General features: G+C 34.8%; 1 protein-coding gene across 1 annotated transcript in view; it reads left to right on the top strand.

Moving 5' to 3' along the window:
* Window positions 1-1,954: 1,954 nt before the first annotated feature.
* LOC124353595 (BAI1-associated protein 3) overlaps window positions 1,955-23,376 on the top strand; it is a 70,949-nt gene continuing 49,527 nt past the window's right edge. The window contains exons 1-6 of the mRNA XM_046803508.1: window positions 1,955-2,123; window positions 5,707-5,844; window positions 14,755-14,799; window positions 19,205-19,361; window positions 20,025-20,259; window positions 23,092-23,267. Coding sequence (XP_046659464.1) covers window positions 1,966-2,123; window positions 5,707-5,844; window positions 14,755-14,799; window positions 19,205-19,361; window positions 20,025-20,259; window positions 23,092-23,267 — 909 coding nt within the window. The 5' untranslated portion in view covers window positions 1,955-1,965. The remainder of the gene's footprint in view (window positions 2,124-5,706; window positions 5,845-14,754; window positions 14,800-19,204; window positions 19,362-20,024; window positions 20,260-23,091; window positions 23,268-23,376) is intronic.

Here is a 23,376-nt window from a genome sequence, read left to right as displayed (position 1 = left end):
CTTGTATATCAATAATTGATATTCGTGACATTCTTGTAGTGTTTTATCATACACTGTTGGTTATATCCTGTATTAATTCAGAATGGATTATCCTTGTATATCAATAATTGATATTCGTGACATTCTTGTAGTGTTTTATCATACACTGTTGGTTATATCCTGTATTAATTCAGAATGGGTTATCCTTGTATATCAATAATTGATATTCGTGACATTCTTGTAGTGTCTGATTCTGTTGAGTCTGAGAGTGTTGCATTTTTTGATAATATGAAAGTAGAACAAATTATTTTTTAACTTTTATATCAGCTAACTTCATATAAAAACAAATTAATTGCACGAGATTCAATTTTATTATGATTATTTCATTGTGTTGCTTAGCAACTAAAAAATGTGTAAAAATTGATATTTTTCTCTTCTCTCTGTAAACATAAAAATTATTTCCCTTTTTATTTCTGGACCCCATAACAATGTGTATTTTTGTGTTTGAAACTAAATTTGCAACAATTTAGCTACTTCTGACTTTTGAAACATATTATATTTTATTATAGTGTAAATTCTATTACGATATATGGCAAATAATATATACATTATATGCTGTAAAATATATTTTTATTGCTCCTTCAGAATTACGTAACTTTATTCTCTGGTTCGTAACAATAAAAGTTATATATAACACATATACATGTACTACAAATAAGATTTTTATTAAATTTACAAGGGACCCTGTAAAACCTACCAAAGTCAGCGCAGACTAGAATAACTGATAGGCGCTTCCAGGGTTAATGTAATTTTGATTTATAACACATATAACAGAGTTTATGGTGCGAAAGGTGGAAGTAAGGATCAAACAAATAATAAGGTTTCATCCGAACTGAACTCACACCAGATTAGCTGCTAAGCCGCGCTTTAGCTAACTGACTTTCATCTTCCTGCTCTGCTGATAAGGCATTAGTCTACAGTATAAGCATTATTGCAGTTTCAAATAGAAATGTGTTAATAATTTATTATAGTCACCTATTTTTTACACTTTTTACTCGGTAATACTTGAATTTTTAAAGGAAATAGGTGTTATTTTAACCAAACCATAAAAGTTTTAAGATGACATCTAAGAACAAATAGAACAATTAGTTTTGATGAAGATCCAGAATCAAGTATTGGACAGCCTAATTCCATTTCTTCAACTAAAAAAGATCATCCACCAATATATTTCATCAAAAATATATAGAGTGATTTGTTTAGTGAAATATAAACACCACAGTTCCAATACAAAAAAAATCTTAAATTTTACAAACTTTTAATGTATAGAAACATTGTTAATCAATTTAATATTTCTGTCATTATATTAAAACTTTAACCTGTTTCTTTGAATATGTGCCTTTGTAAATTAAGAATGCCTGTTTTCTGATACTACTTTATTTCCTTTATTGACAAAGTCTTTAAATAAACTTTTTAAAGATAACCCGTCCTACTTTTTAACCCTAATATTTTCGCTGCTCCCTAGTCACCGAGAAGAATTTAAAACTAAGTGAAAAGAGGAGAGCGGTTGGAAAAATTTGCTTTAGTAATACACAGCATTTCAATCTGCATTGTCACTAAACCACTGTGTCACGAACATTATAGTATTAGTTGGACAAGGATTAAAAAAGATTTCACTATTTCTAATTGGGTTAACCATTTTCGTATGAGAAACTGTTTTCTTAAAATTCATACTTTCAATATTTGTATACACCATATTGAAAACTTACCAACCGTGAGTCAAACTTACACAAGGTTGGTCTGTGCTTGGCGAGGATAACACAATAAGCTATGATACTTTGTATTGTTATTATTGTAACACAAAGGCTGGGTTGTAGACATCAGTAACGATAACTAACGTAACGATTACTCTTTGTTAACTACTTCTTCTATGAACAACAGAGGTGATAGGAATATCTGTTTGTTCCAGGTTTCAGTGACCCTTACTGCATGTTGGGGATCCAGCCGGGAACCATGGCCTCGCCCCAGCCCTCATCCCCCGGACCCCCCAGTCCCCGGGGGGCCAACTCCCGCGCCCTGTCGGAGAGCGGACTTGACCCCACGGACAAGCACGAGGGTCATCACGAGAAGTTGAGGAAGCATCACAGGTAAATGCTTTATAATCTCTATGAAAACCATATTAGACATGCACTCTTCATTATCATTAGCACGAGTGAAATGCAATAGAAAGAAACAGAAAACTACCATTAAGATTAAATGTGCCCATAAAAGAATAAATAAAGACATGCTACCCACAATATTAACCTCTTTCAATACACCATATATGAAAATAAAAATAATATTCCTGTAAGAGTCTATTATTATCAGTCAACCAGATTCCAAATAAAGTTATTTTCGGCATAAAGAATACTTTGTTATCGTTTCATATTTATTCTTTCGGAATAGAAGGAGGCTTCATGTATACGTAGCCTACTTAATGTTATGTACAAAAAACTCAGTTGATCCACCGTGCCTAGAGCTCATCAATTAGATTACACCATATTTTTAAATTTTGAAGGCTAGTTGTCTTTGATGTCAAAACAACGTAAATAGTTCGTTTCGAGCTTCTCTCTCAACGAATAGTTTTTTTGGATTTCTTCACAGAACATGATTCTAGCTTTCTGGACTGAAGTCTGTGACATCGTCAGATTCGCGTCAGGTTAGCGGCATGTCATGACATTGAGATCGGCGTTGAATGTTACGGCGTACAGCCGCTTACTGAAAGTGTACTTCTACAAGTAAACCTGAATTAATATAATAATCTCTCTCACCCTCTCTACCTCTCTCTCAAAAAGCCGAGGACTATGTAGAACACAAGTATGTTAATGAAGATCAGAGAACATAAACAGTCGTTAGTCGCTTCAGTTAACTGCTCGTGTCACCAGTCACAAGCTCCACTGACGCGAGTTTGATTGTTAGCGGCATGTCATGATGTTGAGGGCAGCGTTATAAACTGTTGCCACAAACAGTATAATGCTTTAGAAATATCATAATAATACTCTCTTTCGACCTCTCTGTCGAACCAGCCATGGGCTATGTAGAACACAAGTATGTAGATGAAGATCAGAGAACATAAACAGTCGTTAGTCGCTTCAGTTAACTGCTCGTGTCACCAGTCACAAGCTCCACTGACGCGAGTTTGATTGTTAGCGGCATGTCATGATGTTGAGAGCAGCGTTATAAACTGTTGCCACAAACAGTATAATGCTTACTGAAATTGTACTTTCATCAGTAAACAGAAATATCATAATAATACTCTCTTTCAACCTCTCTGTCAACCAGCCATGGGCTATGTAGAACACAAGTATGTAGATGAAGATCAGAGAACATAAACAGTCGTTAGTCGCTTCAGTTAACTGCTCGTGTCACCAGTCACAAGCTCCACTGACGCGAGTTTGATTGTTAGCGGCATGTCATGATGTTGAGAGCAGCGTTATAAACTGTTGCCACAAACAGTATAATGCTTTACTGGAATTGTACTTTCATCAGTAAACAGAAATCATCATAATAATACTCTCTTTCAACCTCTCTGTCGACCAGCCATGGGCTATGTAGAACACAAGTATGTAGATGAAGATCAGAGAACATAAACAGTCGTTAGTCGCTTCAGTTAACTGCTCGTGTCACCAGTCACAAGCTCCACTGACGCGAGTTTGATTGTTAGCGGCATGTCATGATGTTGAGAGCAGCGTTATAAACTGTTGCCACAAACAGTATAATGCTTTACTGGAATTGTACTTTCATCAGTAAACAGAAATCATCATAATAATACTCTCTTTCAACCTCTCTGTCAACCAGCCATGGGCTATGTAGAACACAAGTATGTAGATGAAGATCAGAGAACATAAACAGTCGTTAGTCGCTTCAGTTAACTGCTCGTGTCACCAGTCACAAGCTCCACTGACACGAGTTTGATTGTTAGCGGCATGTCATGATGTTGAGAGCAGCGTTATAAGCTGTTGCCACAAACAGTATAATGCTTTAGAAATATCATAATAATACTCTCTTTCAACCTCTCTGTCAACCAGCCATGGGCTATGTAGAACACAAGTATGTAGATGAAGATCAGAGAACATAAACAGTCGTTAGTCGCTTCAGTTAACTGCTCGTCACAAGCTCCACTGACACGAGTTTGATTGTTAGCGGCATGTCATGATGTTGAGAGCAGCGTTATAAGCTGTTGCCACAAACAGTATAATGCTTTAGAAATATCATAATAATACTCTCTTTCAACCTCTTTGTCAACCAGCCATGGGCTATGTAGAACACAAGTATGTAGATGAAGATCAGAGAACATAAACAGTCGTTAGTCGCTTCAGTTAACTGCTTGTGTCACCAGTCACAAGCTCCACTGACGCGAGTTTGATTGTTAGCGGCATGTCATGATGTAGAGGAGCAGCGTTATAAACTGTTGCCACAAACAGTATATTGCTTTATTGAAAATGTACTAGTATTCATACATAAGGACCATTATAATAATAATACTTTAGTACATTTTGCATGAATTACTGCTTATTGAAAATAACTGTCAATTTGCTGTGGGCTAGTGGGGTGTTTCATACGTTTATCAAACTATGGGCAAGCGATAGTGAAAGGTGTATCACTCATTTGTATTTACTAATTTTGTGAAAATCCAGTCTCCTTGACCACGGTTGGTTACGGTTATGGTCGTTGTCTAATATGGTCGACCTCCCAGTATGTCATGATTCATCATTCGGCTCTGTGGTGGATTCATCAATAGACCCTCAAGGTGAACCCTTCGAGGCGGAAGCCCTAAAATATCTCAAACTACAAAATTTAAGCAAATTATGGTTTCGGAGCACTTTCAATGCAAACTCAGTAGAGTGATACAAATGAACTTTGATGACATCAGGAATTTTTGTTAAAGAATGCGAGGAATGTAAAGTGCAGTGTTATATTGTTTATTTTTCTGCAGCACAGGCTCGTACAGTGTTATAACAGAAGTGCGTCTCTGTCAAAGCAACGTTCTACGTACAGTAATTGGCTGCTCGACATAGACCAAGTATTAGACTGAGAGAGGGTTTTGTGATGATACATTACCTGATATTTATCGACTGAATATTACTTCACACTAGTCTAGTAAGCAGATCACTTCCCGTTACCAAACATTTCTGCAGTACACGTAAAGCAACAACACGGCTCGTACACTATTCTAACAGTGACGCACTGTCAAAGCAACGTTCTACGTACAGTAGGTGCCCGCTCGACCTAGACCACGTATTAGGGAGGTTTTTGTGAAAACGTAACCTAAAGTAATCTAGCCTAGCTTAGCCTAACCTAGCCTAACCTAACCCAACCTAGCCTAACCTAACCTAACCTAACCTAACCCAACCTAACCTAACCCAACCTAACCCATCCTAACCTAACTTAAACTGATATTTATCAATTAAAGATTACTCTACATTTGTCTAGTAAGCAGATCACCAAAAGTTTCACGAGGTGTTTACTGTCAGGGTGTAATTTGTGTGGTGTTGTATTTGCATTGTTTTTATTATCACCCTTTAAGGTTACGGGAAGTATAAAATATTTTTTTCTAAGAATAAAATTTTGTCCTAAACCTTTTCACTCGTAACAAATATTCCTTATTTTACCCACTGTTTTGTAACATACAACTTCCACTGTTGTTATTGCGTGCACTATGAAGGAAGTAACTTAGTTCTGTGGTGCCAGTTTCCGGCTGAGTTTCAAGCGGAAGGAGCGCAGAGAACATCGTGACAGCTTGTCCAGCGCCGTGCCAGCCAAGTTCATCAGGGCAACCACAGTCCGGCCTCAAACCCTCAACCCTCGCTGGAACGAGAAGTTTCGATTGTGAGTACAGCAGATTGTTTTAACATTATTTTACAGACCCCGACAATTTTCGTTGTTATGGTAACACGTTTTAAACTTTTAAAACGCTACGATTTTAGTTACCTAAGTAACGGGTTTTATGATAGCCTATTTAGAAAACCTTTAGAAGTTTATCCATATTGTAATTTTTTCTGTTCCAAAGGACACGATACGAAAAAATAATAATTATCCTATATATAAACATACTCCACAAAAGTGGTTTTCTATTTTGGCGGGTGGGTCGGTTGAGTAAGCTAAAATTGGTAGTATCCTATGATTTTTCTTTTTTTGTGCTTATTTTTATATTTTCGTACATATCTGTCATACCATTTCTATCCAGTATTATGAATTATCACATTGACAAATTAGATCCTAGCTGATAAATTTAAATTGTAAATATTACTATATTTATCTTAGAAAACTAGATTTTATTTACATCTTTTGCGTGTAATATTGTTCCTTCAAATTTAATTGCCACAACTGCAGTGAATTGTGGTGTAGTTCTCGCCATTTGTATCTTTTTAATGCATTTGTATTATTGGACATTTCAATGTTGCACTATTGGTTACGATCTATGAGGTAACAATAGTGGTTACTGTATTATGTCAGCGTATGGTCAATATATGTATGAATAGTAAAGGTGAGATACATAACCAAATTTTCACTTACTTAAAATTGTATTAAATACGTTCTTGGGCAATATATATTTTTACTACTAAACAAAGCAAAAGCCGCTAATACATACACGAATAAACTATAATAACTTCTTACCACAGCAAAATAGCTGATCCAATATAATTAATAAACTAGAATAACTTCTTACCACAGCAAATTAATAAACTATAATAACTTCTTACCAGAGCAAAATAGCTGATCCAATATAATTAATAAACTATAATAACTTCTTACCACAGCAAAATAGCTGATCCAATATAATTAATAAACTAGAATAACTTCTTACCACAGCAAATTAATAAACTATAATAACTTCTTACCAGAGCAAATTAATAAACTATAATAACTTCTTACCACAGCAAAATAGCTGATCCAATATAATTAATAAACTAGAATAACTTCTTACCACAGCAAATTAATAAACTATAATAACTTCTTACCAGAGCAAATTAATAAACTATAATAACTTCTTACCACAGCAAAATAGCTGATCCAATATAATTAATAAACTAGAATAACTTCTTACCACAGCAAATTAATAAACTATAATAACTTCTTACCAGAGCAAAATAGCTGATCCAATATAATTAATAAACTAAAATAACTTCTTACCACAGCAAAATAGCTGATCCAATATAATTAATAAACTAGAATAACTTCTTACCACAGCAAATTAATAAACTATAATAACTTCTTACCAGAGCAAAATAGCTGATCCAATATAATTAATAAACTATAATAACTTCTTACCACAGCAAAATAACTGATCCAATATAATTAATAAACTAGAATAACTTCTTACCACAGTAAGAAGTTATTATAGTTAATACCTACCAGCGAAATATCATTGAAAGCGGACTAAAACGTTCCTAAGATTGGTGTTATTTCCCATGTTTATGTTTTCTTGTTTTTGTTTTTTTTATGGCTTCAATACTACAACTTGATGACATGTTACGGCAAACTAAACACGATCTTATGATTGGTGTTATTTTCCACCGACAATATCTATTACAAATCGAGGGAGTGGAATGTAATTAGAGAACGAATTTCTGTCTATCGCTTCAATAATTCTACTTGAGGAGATGTTAAGGTAAACTAAACACGATCCTATGATTGTTGTTATTTTCCACCGACAATATATATTACAAATCGAGGGAGTGGAATGCAATCAGAGAACGAATTTCTGTCTATGGCTTTAATAATACAACTTGATGAGATGTTATGGTGAACTAAACATGATGCTACGATTGGTGTTATTTTCCACCGACAATATATATTACAAATCGAGGGAGTGGAATGCAATCAGAGAACGAATTTCTGTCTATGGCTTTAATAATACAACTTGATGAGATGTTATGGTGAACTAAACATGATGCTATGATTGGTGTTATTTTCCACCGACAATATCTATTACAAATCGAGGGAGTGGAATGCAATCAGAGAACGGATTTCTGTCTATGGTTTCATTAATACAACTTGATGAGATGTTATGGTGAACTAAACATGATACTACGATTGGTGTTATTTTCCACCGACAATATATATTACAAATCGAGGGAGTGGAATGCAATCAGAGAACGGATTTCTGTCTATGGTTTCATTAATACAACTTGATGAGATGTTATGGTGAACTAAACACGATCCTACGATTGGTGTTATTTTCCACCGGCAATATCTATTACAAATCGAGGGAGTGGAATACAATCAGAGAACGAATTTCTGTCTATGGCTTCAATAATACAACTTGATGAGATGTTATGGTGAACTAAACATGATGCTATGATTGGTGTTATTTTCCACCGACAATATCTATTACAAATCGAGGGAGTGGAATGCAATCAGAGAACGGATTTCTGTCTATGGTTTCATTAATACAACTTGATGAGATGTTATGGTGAACTAAACACGATCCTACGATTGGTGTTATTTTCCACCGGCAATATCTATTACAAATCGAGGGAGTGGAATACAATCAGAGAACGAATTTCTGTCTATGGCTTCAATAATACAACTTGATGAGATGTTATGGTGAACTAAACATGATGCTATGATTGGTGTTATTTTCCACCGACAATATCTATTACAAATCGAGGGAGTGGAATGCAATCAGAGAACGGATTTCTGTCTATGGTTTCATTAATACAACTTGATGAGATGTTATGGTGAACTAAACACGATCCTACGATTGGTGTTATTTTCCACCGGCAATATCTATTACAAATCGAGGGAGTGGAATACAATCAGAGAACGAATTTCTGTCTATGGCTTCAATAATACAACTTGATGAGATGTTATGGTGAACTAAACATGATGCTATGATTGGTGTTATTTTCCACCGACAATATCTATTACAAATCGAGGGAGTGGAATGCAATCAGAGAACGGATTTCTGTCTATGGTTTCATTAATACAACTTGATGAGATGTTATGGTGAACTAAACACGATCCTACGATTGGTGTTATTTTCCACCGACAATATCCATTACAAATCGAGGGAGTGGAATGCAATCAGAGAACGAATGTCTGTCTATGGCTTCAATAATACAACTTGATGAGATGCTACGGTAAACAAAACTCGATCACCCGGCCCGCACAAATAATGAAGCCAAATAAACGTTAATGAAGCTTCACCGGTACGTTCTCACATAATTCAACCTAGAATATTGCATCATTAAATACAGCCATTCGATGTTTTTGTTTGTTTTTTTTTACTTCTAAGCTTATATTCAAAGTGTAAAAGGTTCGACTACACGACCTTTATCGGAATCACACGACAATTATTATTTTTATATTTGTATACAGATATTTCACGGATGCTATGACTACAGCTCCTGCTTGTTTTTTATAACATGATTTATCTATTAAACACAATTTTCGTGTCACCTATTTCTTTCCTAATGATTAACTAGTTTACCCTTAAATTTAAAGTATAAGTTACATTGGATATATTGGATCTCAACAAACTGGTACAGTTATGGAAATTTATATTATTTTGTTTTGGAAATCGTGCAGTAATAAAAATTACGTTTTTCATATTCTATAGAACTGTTTTCAATTCTAATTTTCCGTATTTATTGCCACTTTGGAAAGATCAAATTCATATTAGGTTATATAGAGTGTCCCGTAACTCTCTGAACAAAGGTATACCATGTTATCAGGTAAAGACAGACATATTTCAACATATGTTCATGGATCTCCTTAATTATCCATGGATGCTTAATTTCTTATCTTTCTGTTCGCAGTCATTAGCCAATAATAAATGCAAACACTGAATAAACGCCAGCTCTTAATATGAGCTCCGTCTTATCACATTTATTTATTATTAGATTTAAATAATTTTATGTCATTATATTTTTGATAAAATCGTCTAAAGACTGTTATCTTTTAATTCTTTAGAAAAATTCTTTACAATACATTAAATAATAAAACGAATAATTATATAAATGAGAATAAATAACGGTAACACAAGTTAATAAAAACTGAAAACAACGAAAGTCATGATTATTAGTATTTACTTATATATTTAATCGGATATTTTAACATTGTGAGTGAACCCATCATCGGCCAATCAAAAGCTAAGTTTATAGACTAGCGCTCCTTGCGGTGCAATACACAACTAGCGCATATAGCTGAAGAAGAAGAAGAAGTAAAGCATGGCACATTACCATATGTGAGATGAATTCCACAAGTAGAGAAATTCGGACACCGAGTGGAACGCCTTTTTTCACGAAGTGATGCCGGAACGAAACTTCAGAGGATATCGTTATCACGGTTTAACATCCAGCTGGATTAGAATACATAGAACAGTTATGCGTTTCATCAAACAGATGTAATCACAAATTGTAGCTTTGATTACGTATCAGTCGATGAGAAGATATTGCATCCCGTGCCCAATGCTGTTGCCACTTGAAACCTAAATGTAAATGTATTGCTGAATGCTGTCAAACACGTCATGTTACATTGAGTAAACTCTGGCAATAATAAAAATTCTCAACGTTTTAAATTTAATTCATTTAACAATAGATAATTACTAAAGGATTTAATTGTATTAAAACTGTAACCAGAAGATTTAGTACAGTAGCGCTTTAACGAACAGAACTAGCTTTATCAAATAAAATTAATATCACACAATTCTCATATAGGTACGTGAAAGGTGGATGGTTTATTTTCTGGAAAGTCAAAACGAAAATTTATATTTGAGTACATTCGAAAGTATGTGAGTCTCACAGTTTCGTTGATGGAATTCAGGACAAAAAACATGTAAATCCCTAATGTTTTTACGAAGGTAAGGAGCATACCCAATCTATTTCTGTAATATAGTTTATGATATTAGATCATATCGACACCCATGCCGTCCGTCAATTTAGAACTCATCATTCCATCCATTCTTTTGGTATAAACGTAGTAAACTAGGTTACGACTTACTAAGTGACATCGTCTTCCAAACAGCCCATCAACTTATAACTCACCATTTCTTCCATCTTTATGGGAGAACGAGTTTGCTTTACCTATATTGTAGTAAACTAGTAAACTAGTTTATGACTTATTAAGTGGCATCGTCTCCCACACAGCCCATAAATTTATAACTCATCATTTCTTCTATCTTTATGGTGGGTACGAGTCTTACATCATCCATCTTTATGGGGAGAACAAGTTCGCTTTCCCCACATTGTAGTAAACTAGTTTACGACTTATTAAGTGGCATCGTCTCCCACACAGCCCATCAACTTATAACTCACCATTTCTTCCATCTTTATGGGAGAACGAGTTTGCTTTACCTATATTGTAGTAAACTTAGTAAACTAGTTTACGACTTATTAAGTGGCATCGTCTCCCACACAGCCCATCAACTTATAACTCACCATTTCTTCCATCTTTATGGGAGAACGAGTTTGCTTTACCTATATTGTAGTAAACTTAGTAAACTAGTTTACGACTTACTAAGTGGCATCGTCTCCCACACAGCCCATAAATTTATAACTCACCATTTCTTCTATCTTTATGGTGGGAACGAGTCGTATATCTTTCATCTTTATGGGGAGAACAAGTTCGCTTTCCCCACATTGTAGTAAACTAGTTTACGACTTATTAAGTGGCATCGTCTCCCACACAGCCCATCAACTTATAACTCACCATTTCTTCCATCTTTATGGGAGAACGAGTTTGCTTTACCTATATTGTAGTAAACTTAGTAAACTAGTTTACGACTTATTAAGTGGCATCGTCTCCCACACAGCCCATCAACTTATAACTCACCATTTCTTCCATCTTTATGGGAGAGAGTTTGCTTTACCTATATTGTAGTAAACTAGTTTACGACTTATTAAGTGGCATCGTCTCCCACACAGCCCATCAACTTATAACTCACCATTTCTTCTATCTTTATGGTGGGAACGAGTCATATATCTTCCATCTTTATGGGGAGATCAAGTTTGCTTTACCTATATTGTAATAAACTAGTTTACGATCGTCTCCCAAACAGCCCATCAATTTGGAACTCATATAATTTCTTCCATCTTTATGGGGAGATCAAGTTTGCTTTACCTATATTGGAATAAACTAGTTTACGATTTACTGAGTGGCATCTTCTCCCAAACAGCCCATCAATTTATAACTCACCATTTCTTCTATGGTGGGAACGATTCTTATATCTTACATCTTTATGGGGAGATCAAGTTTGCTTTACCTATATTGTAGTAAACTTAGTAAACTAGGTTACGACTTACTAAGTGGCATCGTCTCCCACACAGCCCATCAACTTATAACTCACCATTTCTTCCATCTTTATGGGAGAACGAGTTTGCTTTACCTATATTGTAGTAAACTAGTTTACGACTTATTAAGTGGCATCGTCTCCCACACAGCCCATCAACTTATAACTCACCATTTCTTCCATCTTTATGGGGAGATCAAGTTTGCTTTACCTATATTGTAATAAACTAGTTTACGATCGTCTCCCAAACAGCCCATCAATTTGGAACTCATCATTTCTTCTATCTTTATGGTGGAACGAGTCTTATATCTTCCATCTTTATGGAGAGATCAAGTTTGCTTTACCTATATTGTAATAAACTAGTTTACGATTTACTGAGTGGTATCGTCTCCCAAACAGCCCATCAATTTATAACTCACCATTTCTTCCATCTTTATGGGGGGAACGAGTCTTATATCTTACATCTTTATGGGGAGATCAAGTTTGCTTTACCTATATATTGTAGTAAACTATTTCACGACTTGCTAAAGTAACATCGTATTCCACATCACCCGTCAGTTTGGTACTGATAATTTCTCATATCTTGATAATTAAATAATTGATTGGTTATCCAGAACAATGACATTCGTGACACGTGCATTTTGTCAGGGATATTTTCTACATTACGTTGTTTATATGTAAAGTCTTTAAGATGAATACATGATTTTTTAAATTCAGTCAAATATAATTAGAGGACATTCCGAATTGGAGAATTAGTCAATAGTATTGTATAGATACCATCGTTTTATCATAGAAATTTTGAATTTTGTCAATAATTTGAAACTCTTTAAAATAAATGGCTCAAGACTTTTTGTTCTGAAGTTTTTGTTCCTCATCCACTTTTAAAAATCTTAAATTCATCTGGCAAAATTAAAAACCATGTTTCATTCTCCAATTGCTGTTATCTACCTTTGGAAATCGTGTTGTTGCAATAAAAATTATTTTTCTTTTTCAAAGATCGTTTTTTAAAAGCATTTTAGGGTCAGAAGGTTCACAATATTTCAACAACCCTACTGCTAAGTATTAATACAGAAGTAATGTGCACAGGCTCTATAATGTAAAAAAACCATTCTTTATTCAAACCAAAAAACGAATTGGACATTGTCTGTAAAAGAAAACAAGATTGAGTTACGGTGTCTCCGAACATTATACGTCATTGAATTATTAGTATATTTAGCATATTTAGCATATTTGCCAATGGCGCAGTGTAGTGGGTACGGCGGTTATCGCAAGATAACCAGATCAAGCAACGCTGAGCGTGGCTGATGCTTGGACAGGTGACCGCTCGCTGTGCGATCCTGTCCTTGCAAGCGGCCCGCCTGCCCGGCCATTGGTGGTGGTTCGGAAGTCACCTTTAAGCCGTTGGTCCCCAGGTTAAGTGTTAGAGAGGGCTTCTTAGCCCTAACTTCGCCTGATAAAATAAGACATTCTTTACTTTACTTTTTACTTTATATTTAAACCAGCATTGGAAGCAAGCAGTAGTAATAGTACTCCATTATGATATAATGATTATATCAATATCTTAGATATGATTAGTAACTTTTCGGTTATAAAATATATTATAAATAGTATATATATATATATATATATATATATATATATATATATATATACAATTTTAAATAATATTTAAGGAGAGTTAGTTTTAGAAAGTCCCTGCAAAGATCAAAATGAGGCAGTATAGGTACAACTCATACAGGATATTTTTGGTTACTAGCGGTATATGTTTAAGAGTCTTACATAAATTCGCTTCCATATTGGACTGCTATCATTTAACTTTTCTTTGATTTAAACGAGTAGATTTGACTTTTTCCGAATCTGTAAAACCCTTCTCATACTTGTACGAGATATTCTGGTCAGGAGGTGTGTGACACATCGATTCACTAGTTACTAGACACCTTAAACCATACAACATCCAACCAATGGATTTTTACCGGAGAGTGACATCTAAAGTAGTGATCGGTTATCGATCAAAAATATTGAGAGGGTGCTTTTGGGAACAATTAACAAAAAATCTTCTTCCACCACATAAAAAAGACGAGTGGTACAGTTTCGTTCTTGAATTACTTTGAAAGTTATTAGGTCACAACTAGACAATAAAACTTGTTTCTTATCCTACAGACAAACTATACTCGTTCCTCTCAAGTTGGAGGCCGCTACCGTGAAATTAAAGTAGCTCGAGTGCACATTGTTTCTTGTACTCTAGATATTGAGTTTCCTCACATAACAAACTACATCGCAATAAACAATGTTGTCAAATACAGATTAGACTATGGAAACTAATTTATTTCATCTAAGCTTTGATCACTTTTTTACTAAACAGAGTTTAGGTTTTAAATAAGTAAGTATCCGTTAAACAAGTTCAATTCTCTTTTCAAACACAGACACGTTGTATTTAATTAACTTAAGGATCATAACATTACATAGTATTTCGATTCTAAGCGTAACTTTGTTGTGTGTTACAGTGACATTGACGATGTGGCTAGCGACATTCTTCACTTGGATATATGGTAGGTTGAGTGCAGAAGAGCACACAACTACAGTGCTGCTAGAGATGCTAATAGAACTTAAGTGATTTGGGAACTCTTTATTCATTTTTTTATTTTAGAGGCCATCTATATAGCCATTTATTAAAATGCCAGTTACTGAAGCAGTTGGACTTCATCTATCTTTTGAGACGCCAGCAGGACATTGACCTCTGCACCGACCGAGCCGTGAAAAATATATTTTTTTAACAAAAGAAGATTATTATAATAGTTTCTACACAAATGTGTCACTTACTTATTTTTTATATTTGCCCAATAAGAAATTATTGATATGTGTATGAGTTTACAAATCACTTTTTTTTCAACAAAATTTAAAAAGTATACAATGTCAGGTGCTCACATAAAACGCTTGATTAGATTATAGGTATATTCATACTAAATTGCCGTTAAAATCCTAATCATTTTGCAGTTGGTAAAATATTACAGTCTGATTTCCTTCTTTGATGTTCATCCACCGCGGATCACTTTGAATAGTTATTTTTTTGCTGTGTAAATGATGAGCCAATGTTCAAATCGCATTAAAAAACTCAAATTCAACAAAAACAATAACAATCTCAACGTACATATAAAGAGGTATAACTAAGTAAACATAGCAATAATAAATATGTAACAATAGTAAATATTCAACAAACTCAACAACGAATATAAAAGATAACAAATTTGTAAGTGTGCGTGCGTGTGAGTTTGTGTTTATATAAGGTGTCACAAACATTTGTCAGTTGAAAGGCGTGTTTGTCATGTTTGTTGCTAACGCCTTGTGCAAACATACCTTTAAAGTGGCCATGGTCACTTGTGCGTTGAAAAAAGTACCGTTTGAATTGCAATAAAAATTAAAAAGTATTTGGTATATTATACATTTTTTTATAATAATGCTGTTTTTTATTTGACTTTAAAATGTTTGTCAATATTAAAGCAAACCACACCATTATTATTTTAACTTTCTCTTATTTATTACAACCTATGTGCAAACTGTGCTACCCATAGCTGTACTACTTCTAGACATAATGTTTTTTTTATAAAAAATACCAAATTGCTGATGGTAAACGACACATTTATCGACCTATGTTTTATAGGCCATTTTTTAATGAGTACTATCAGCCACAGAAGTTCGTGACGCCTTTTTCTGAACACCCTGTATGTATCTGTACAGTGCTTCACCACAGTTTTTGTAATACAATTATTTAGTATAACAAATTTTGAATAAACCGTGTATTTCCCACGTGGAAAGATACGCACATGTTTATGACGAACAGTTCAGTAAACCACGAAATAGGTTTTAATTGTTTAATGCGTCCAAATGCGCCATTGTACGACAGCTTTGATCCCTAATACTATTAATTTGACATAATACTTGATTATCCTAGATCTGATTACGTGAAATACTCGCAGCTGTTCACGGTATTACGTCCAGCTCAGTATTATTCGATCAACACATCTCGTTCATCAACAGATATTGTTCTGCTGGTTTTGTTTCACTATCCGATTGTTTGTTTTATTTTTGCAGCATTTTGATTGTGTTGTTATGTAATGTGTTTAAACGTACGTTTGCATTCGCATTAATATAATGCTACATTTATGAAAGTAAATACGTAAATCTCACTTATGTAATAATATCCATGAGTCTGACTCGTGTGTGTAAGGAAGAGGTAGCATGTTTCATACGGAGACTGAACTCAAAAAAACGTATGATGTCCGTAGGCCAACTCAAATGTTACATCAAGCACACATTGAGACTCTCTGAAGACAAGCAAAAGAATCCCAACTTTCAAAACGTACGATCCCTGCCTCACAAGCGGCTTTCTTCTAACCCAATTCTACTATTGTTTAGCAAAATGTATGAAAAAGTGTTTAAAGAAAGACTTGAAGGGTTTATAAACATAGGGCAATTTTTATTCCAGAACAATTTGGATTTACAAAACTAAATCCAGCATATCATCGATCTGTCTAAAGCTTTTTGATTATATGCAACGTTCCATATTGTTGCACCATTCAGAGAAATCTGTCTTTCTTTCTGCACTTATGATCCACGTCCGGCAAGGATCGACGTCAATAATTGGAGATTTTCCGTCCATTCAAATAATTTTTTTTAAATATCATGGCGTCTCTCTGGGATCTATAATTGGGCCTCTTTTATTTCTATATATCTTATATATAGTGAATTTGTACCTACTCCAGCATGGGATACTAAGTCAGCATTCTGACGACATAACTCTGTCACTTCGTACGTGGAATTGAACGCATTCAATGTTTCTCTGCAAATCATTTGCTCATTTTCTTTTGAAAGAGACGAATTCCTCAAAAATCTAAAAGATATGAGGCTTATCTAGACGAGGATGGTGATATGGTTTTTGCTACAGTCCCTCAGGCATCTATGGCCTCCGTGATCTAGAAAAGTTCTGTTCCCCATGAGTTTTAAAAATGGCCTAGGCCTACTACGGTATAATCCATTCACTTATTTCGCATGGAGTAGATTTTTGTGAAGTATCACAATTTTGAAAATATAGAAAAGACAAATGCTTATAACTTAAATAAAAAACTATTAAAACTAAAACAAAAGTCTTCAGAATCCAAAAACTGTTAAGATTCATCGGAGAGTTAAAAGTATCAGAGAAGTTTGCAGAGAGTTAGGATTAGCCTACTGACTTTGTCCTAACCTCTAAATCCTTGAGATAAATCGAGTACAACAGATCTAAATGCATCTTAATTCACCGTGGTGACGTTCAATAATGTGAAACCAGAAGCAGGACAACGTACTAACTCACCAACATAAGCTGCTTCACAAAATACAGTGTCAAACTAATCAATATACACCCTGAAAGCATTAAATATGCTCTCAACGCCAATAGTAATTTAAAACGCCTGTTGGTGTCCAACGAGTTTTACTCTGTTGATGGATTCATTATGAGCCGCTGGGATAATTGAAAGTGCTGAATCTGAAATGAGTATGATTGTGTCTGAATAAACGTACAAAATGTAAGTCTGAATGTGCTTGAATGTCTACATGAATGAGTGCTTACCTATTGAATTCAATACGATTGCGATATAATTTATATTGTGAGTGAATCACAATATAGAGATTATTACTATACCCATTGCGACCATCAACAGATATTGTTCTCCTGTTTGTTTTGTTAGGTAATGTGCTTGTACATGTGTTGTGAACCATCTACATTAATATAATGGCACAGTTTAGAACATAAAGACACAAATCTCACCCACTTATAGTATCCATTGTGTGAATAAACAGATATTGCTCTGCTGCTTCTCCTTGCCTGGCTGAACCCAGTGAACTAAATGTTCCCTCTTCACACCATCTACTCAATGAAAATGCTTTTAAACTGTTTATTACAGTCTATATACTAACTGCTGGCAAGGTTATTGGAGCATTTTTTACCGTTCTTAGGGTCTGTAGTAAAATGATTTTGAGTTTTTACCCATAAGAAAATTTTAACCGTATCTAGTTTTACGCCCTTACCTTTAGTCGTAGAATTCTGAAAGATGTCCTATTTCAAAAATATTATATATACCAAGTGTTTACGGGGTTTACAGAAAAAAATCTCAAATTTTGTTATACTTCATCGTATACACAAGTATTCAAAAACTATACACTTTACTAAAAAAACTGAAAATCTCTTGGGCCCGTATTATTATTCTTTATTTCCAACGGACGTCATCCAATTTACAACGTGTACATAATTATGGCAAACTTACAAGATAGACAAAATTAAACATCTGTATAAACAAAATAATAAAACAATCAGGGTATGACACCACAATAAGGATTATACCACTTATATAGACACATAACAACAAACTAACTACATAGGGAATAAATAATAAAACTATATAAAAAGTTAACAATACAAGAAACAATAAATGAAGCAATAAAAAACAACAAGATAATCGTAATACCAACAGCAACAGAAATAACATGCATAAAAATAACAATGTCAGCAACAATCCAACCTGCATAAAAGAACAATATCAATCACAAGAATCAGTGGCAAAATGAAAAAAAAAACAATAACAAATAAGCAATATCAAATAACAAGCAATAACACAATATTATTATCAAAAAGACAACACATGCTGACAACGAACAAAAAGTCACTTGCAGCCATGCAACAAAAAGCGCAACATATTAATTATATCTTCAAAATGAGACACATTCCATAATTCTACGACTAAAAATAAAGGCCTAGAACTGTATTATACTAATGGGGGAGTACTCTACATCTTTTTACTACAACCAGCTGTTAAAGATTTGTACATCCTTTTGGGGTTTTCATTCACACCACAACCAATTTACCTCTGATGAAACTGATAAAACTGTTATGCTCAAACTAATTTTATGTATTGTGACGATCAGGGATCACGATGACGAGTCGAGCGTACTGGATGCAGTCAGCAAGCTGAACGAAGTGCGAGGAGTCAAGGGTCTGGGGAGGTTCTTCAAGCAGATTGCCCAGAGTGCACGTACGGGGAGTACTGATGACTTCCTTGGCTGTGTAAATGTGCCTGTTCAAGTAAGTTACCACTGTTATGGTCTTTTGTATTTACATATCATTGTAATTTAATGAAACATTTCAAATTATCTTTTTTGGAGTTACAAGCAAAAATTAATATAGCTGCTTCTTGTGTGGAAGACCACTGCAAGTCCTCTTCTTACAAGCAATCGGTCTACCGATTTTTATTTCCATACATTAATGTGATATTTGCACCTGTGTAAATTGCTAATTAGGAAAACAAAAAAATATTTATCTTTTTTATTCATCTCTGCTAAACATCCCCTTTATAACTAAATACATCTAGAACAAGACCTATAGTGTAAATTTTTCAAACTTTCAACCAGCGTAAATTTTAGGAGTGAACCTTTTGAGGTCGGAATTGCAGCATTATACTCTATTAATAAAGACCTTTAATTTGATGCACTGCTCGACCTATGCTCTCATTCAAGATTTCCTTCTGGCTCCTAGCGGGCCATCCTCCTGACATGGCAAAAAATGGTAGTTACTTCAAAAAGTATATTTATAGGTGCAGTATTGATGTACCAAGTTTTATTTATATACCTGTAATTGTTCGGGAATTATCAAGCCTGTGCGGGACTTTTTATAATCCTTGTATAATCAGTGTCGCCAAAAACTATGGCACTGTACAAAGAGGAATATTAATACGCTCGAGTGGTCCAGGATATTCCGTCGACCGGACTGGACTGTTGGTACAAGCTGGAGGCACGCACGACCAGATCCAACATCCAGGGCAAGATAAGACTGAAGCTGTGGCTGTCGACGCGGGAAGACCGGGGAACAAGTGAAGAGGACCACTGGTCCAACATCCGACAGCAGGAACGTCTCCACTCTGTCTTCATCGGCTACGAAATGTCTCAGGCGACAGGACTTTGGAGTGGGGAGCTTCCACACGTTGGTGAGCTGCCATGCTTTCATTACTCGTACTATTGTAGAGAGAACTTGCAGTGTTTATTTATTTATTTATTTATTTCAACGGTAAACCATTTTGTACAACATAACTTATAACAAAGGTGGCAGCTATCCATAACCAAGCATTTTACTTAATATTAATCAAAACAACAACAAAATCAAAACACACAATCAGAGAAAAATAACAATAATAACATAAAGGATTATGGTGAGTTAAAATAAGGTTTATAATGAGTGTAATGATATCCATGGAATCTGAACAACAATAATTATTGCAAGTTAACAACAATAATAATACGTAAAGAGTCTGGGCGAGATAATAATAAAAGTAGCAGCTAAATAACAAATATTATATAACAATAATACACGTATAGAATCTGAACACAATAATAATAACAACGGAAACTGCTAACAACAAAAGTTATATAATAATAATGGCGAGTTACATTATGGTCTATAGTGAGATGATATTTATATAATCTGAACAACAGTAATAACACGTATACATCTGAACACAATAATAATAACAACAGAAACAGCTAAACAACAAAAATTATATAATAAAAATAATAATGGTGGGTTACTTTAGGGTCAATAGTGTTATGATATATATATATAGGAATCTGGACAACAATAATAACACGTATATAATATGAACACAATAATAATAACAGTAAACAGCTAAACAACAACAAATTAAGAACTAACACAGTTGCCCGTCATAGTAGCTTCCCCAAGCACGATCGAAATGACTGATAAGAGGATCCAAAAAATTCCACACCACCTGAAACCTCATTACCTTCTCTCATATAAGTCTGGGAATACAGCTGTGATAGCTGTAAAGAGAAGGAAGTGCCCTCTTGAAAAAGATGTCCCCGGAACGAGTGGATGTCGGAATTCGAAACTCGAGAAGAGAGGGAAGACGAGGGCAGTCTAGAGCACCGTTAACCATCTTATGAAGAATCAAGATGTCCGCCATCCTTCTTCTAGTCGCCAAATGTGGAAGGCCAGTGTTGTTCACGACCAGGTAACTACGCAATAGAGCTATCTATGGGCCACTTCCCCCAACACAGTTAAACCTCTAGTTGTTGCTAGTTTACCGGTGGTTTAATCAACCGACGACTTTTCACATAATCTAAACCTCGTTTAATATCGTTTAGTTTAAACGGTCATAGTTTAAAACCCAGTTTGCATTGACCGATTGTTCTTCACCTTCACTGTCTTCTGCCAAGATGTTATTTATTTATTAGTGATAAGAAGAACGGGTCTTTGGAATGATCCGGCTCATTCGGGTCAGATCACTGAAATGAACCGGTTCATGAGCCAGATCTTCAGATCACTGACGTCACTCACTCAAACTGCACAGTGCCGTCTGCGCAATCAGATAGTCAAACAATTATTAATTTAGTAAATCACTTTATCTTGATGCAATAAATTATTTTAGTTAAAATCGTCAGTGTTGTTTTGAACATTCAAATTACAATAAAAAAATATATTTTGATGTTATTTCGTCTTGTGTACCATGAACACATGAAAATCATCTTTATTATTATCTGTACTGTAAAATAAGTTTTAATGGTTCAAAGGCTTTGTAAATAAAATACAATAGTTTTCAACGAGGTGTAACTGTCGTCCATAATAAATTCAGATTTTAAACAGTTTTCCTCTATGTCAAGCAGATCATAAAGAACTACGAGAACCGAAGAACGTAAGACTGGCTGGCGACTCTCAGCTCACGGGTCCGCGACGCGATGGTTCCTTCAATGAGGAGTCGACTCATTTCATAACGGATCTCAGATCATATCGTGACCCGGGCCAGTGAGCCGGTTCGCTCATGGTCTGTGCATCACTATTATTTACTCTTTGAGGTTATGTAACTTGGTGCTTGATTAGGCAATTTTTGAAAAGGCCTAAATAAGTTTTCTTCCCCTACAATATTTTTTTAACAAGAATAGGTAGTTCTCTTACATCAAGGATGAAACTGTTTTGACTCGGTTGGTGTTAAGTAAAAGAGATGTTTAAATCCTCGAGGCTAGTCCTCACTATTATACGTATTACCATGAATTTGTCGGTTATGTCTTTAACATTAAAATTGGTTATATGGGAAGGCTCACTGACCTCCCCCCCCACCAACACTCCACCCCCCCCCCCCCCCCACCAACACTACCAGTTCGTAACACGAAATTCTCATCAGTCCACTTCCTTTTAGCGATTTCTTCTCTATGCTGTCATATTAAAAAAAAAAAAATACATTACGGTACCTAAATACTGAAAAACGTTTTCTCTATCTCTAACCATACCTTTTCTTTTTCCTTTAAAGAAACTTGGTCAGTCTTCTTGCACACCATTATTTCTTTTCTTTCACTTACTAAAACAATGTCTATCTCGCTGATTTTAAAGTTTTGGATTCTTTACTTGTAACTTCGAATTTAGGCCTTGTACTTTCTATTGTGAATCTGTGAAAAAAATAGTTTCCCATAACCTCCTTACCAAACAACTATTTACTAACACTATTGACTTTAGATTTTTTATATGACCAATATCCAACAGTGGGTTGTCAGTATGTCTTGAAAAAGAAAACTTTTGAAGCCAATGTTCATTTATTTGATTTTTGTTACATTCACCTGTATCTCATTTGGTAACATTAATTTTAAGATTTAGTCAACTTCTCGTTTTTTATATAATAATGCAACGTTTTTTAATAATTAATAAGTTGTAAGTACTACTACAAATACTAACCAAACCTTATTTTTCTATTACCAAACCAAAGTCCTAAAATATCTATAATTTACATGCTAAAACTGTGATTTGTTGGCAGCCCTGAGTATCCTGCACCAACATGCAATCCAGGCAGATATGACAGAGCTGCAGTTGGCAACAGTGCGATGGTTGGCGTACAGCCGTACCCAGCCAGGTGTGGACCCTCGTGTTCTGTACAAGTTGCTCACCACACTGGAGAACACCTGGCCTGTTGAAGTTCTGTCCAGGGAGGAAGTGAGTTGTCTTTACAAAATACACATAGAGTACATTAAAAAATGAGGAAACTGTTTTGAAATTCTCACGAATTAAACGTTTTTCATAAATGAAACCGTTCATTTTTATA

This window comes from Homalodisca vitripennis, chromosome 2 (genome assembly GCF_021130785.1).
Source record: "Homalodisca vitripennis isolate AUS2020 chromosome 2, UT_GWSS_2.1, whole genome shotgun sequence".
Classification (NCBI taxonomy): Eukaryota; Metazoa; Arthropoda; class Insecta; order Hemiptera; family Cicadellidae; genus Homalodisca; species Homalodisca vitripennis.
This window is presented reverse-complemented; position numbering and strand designations above follow the sequence as displayed.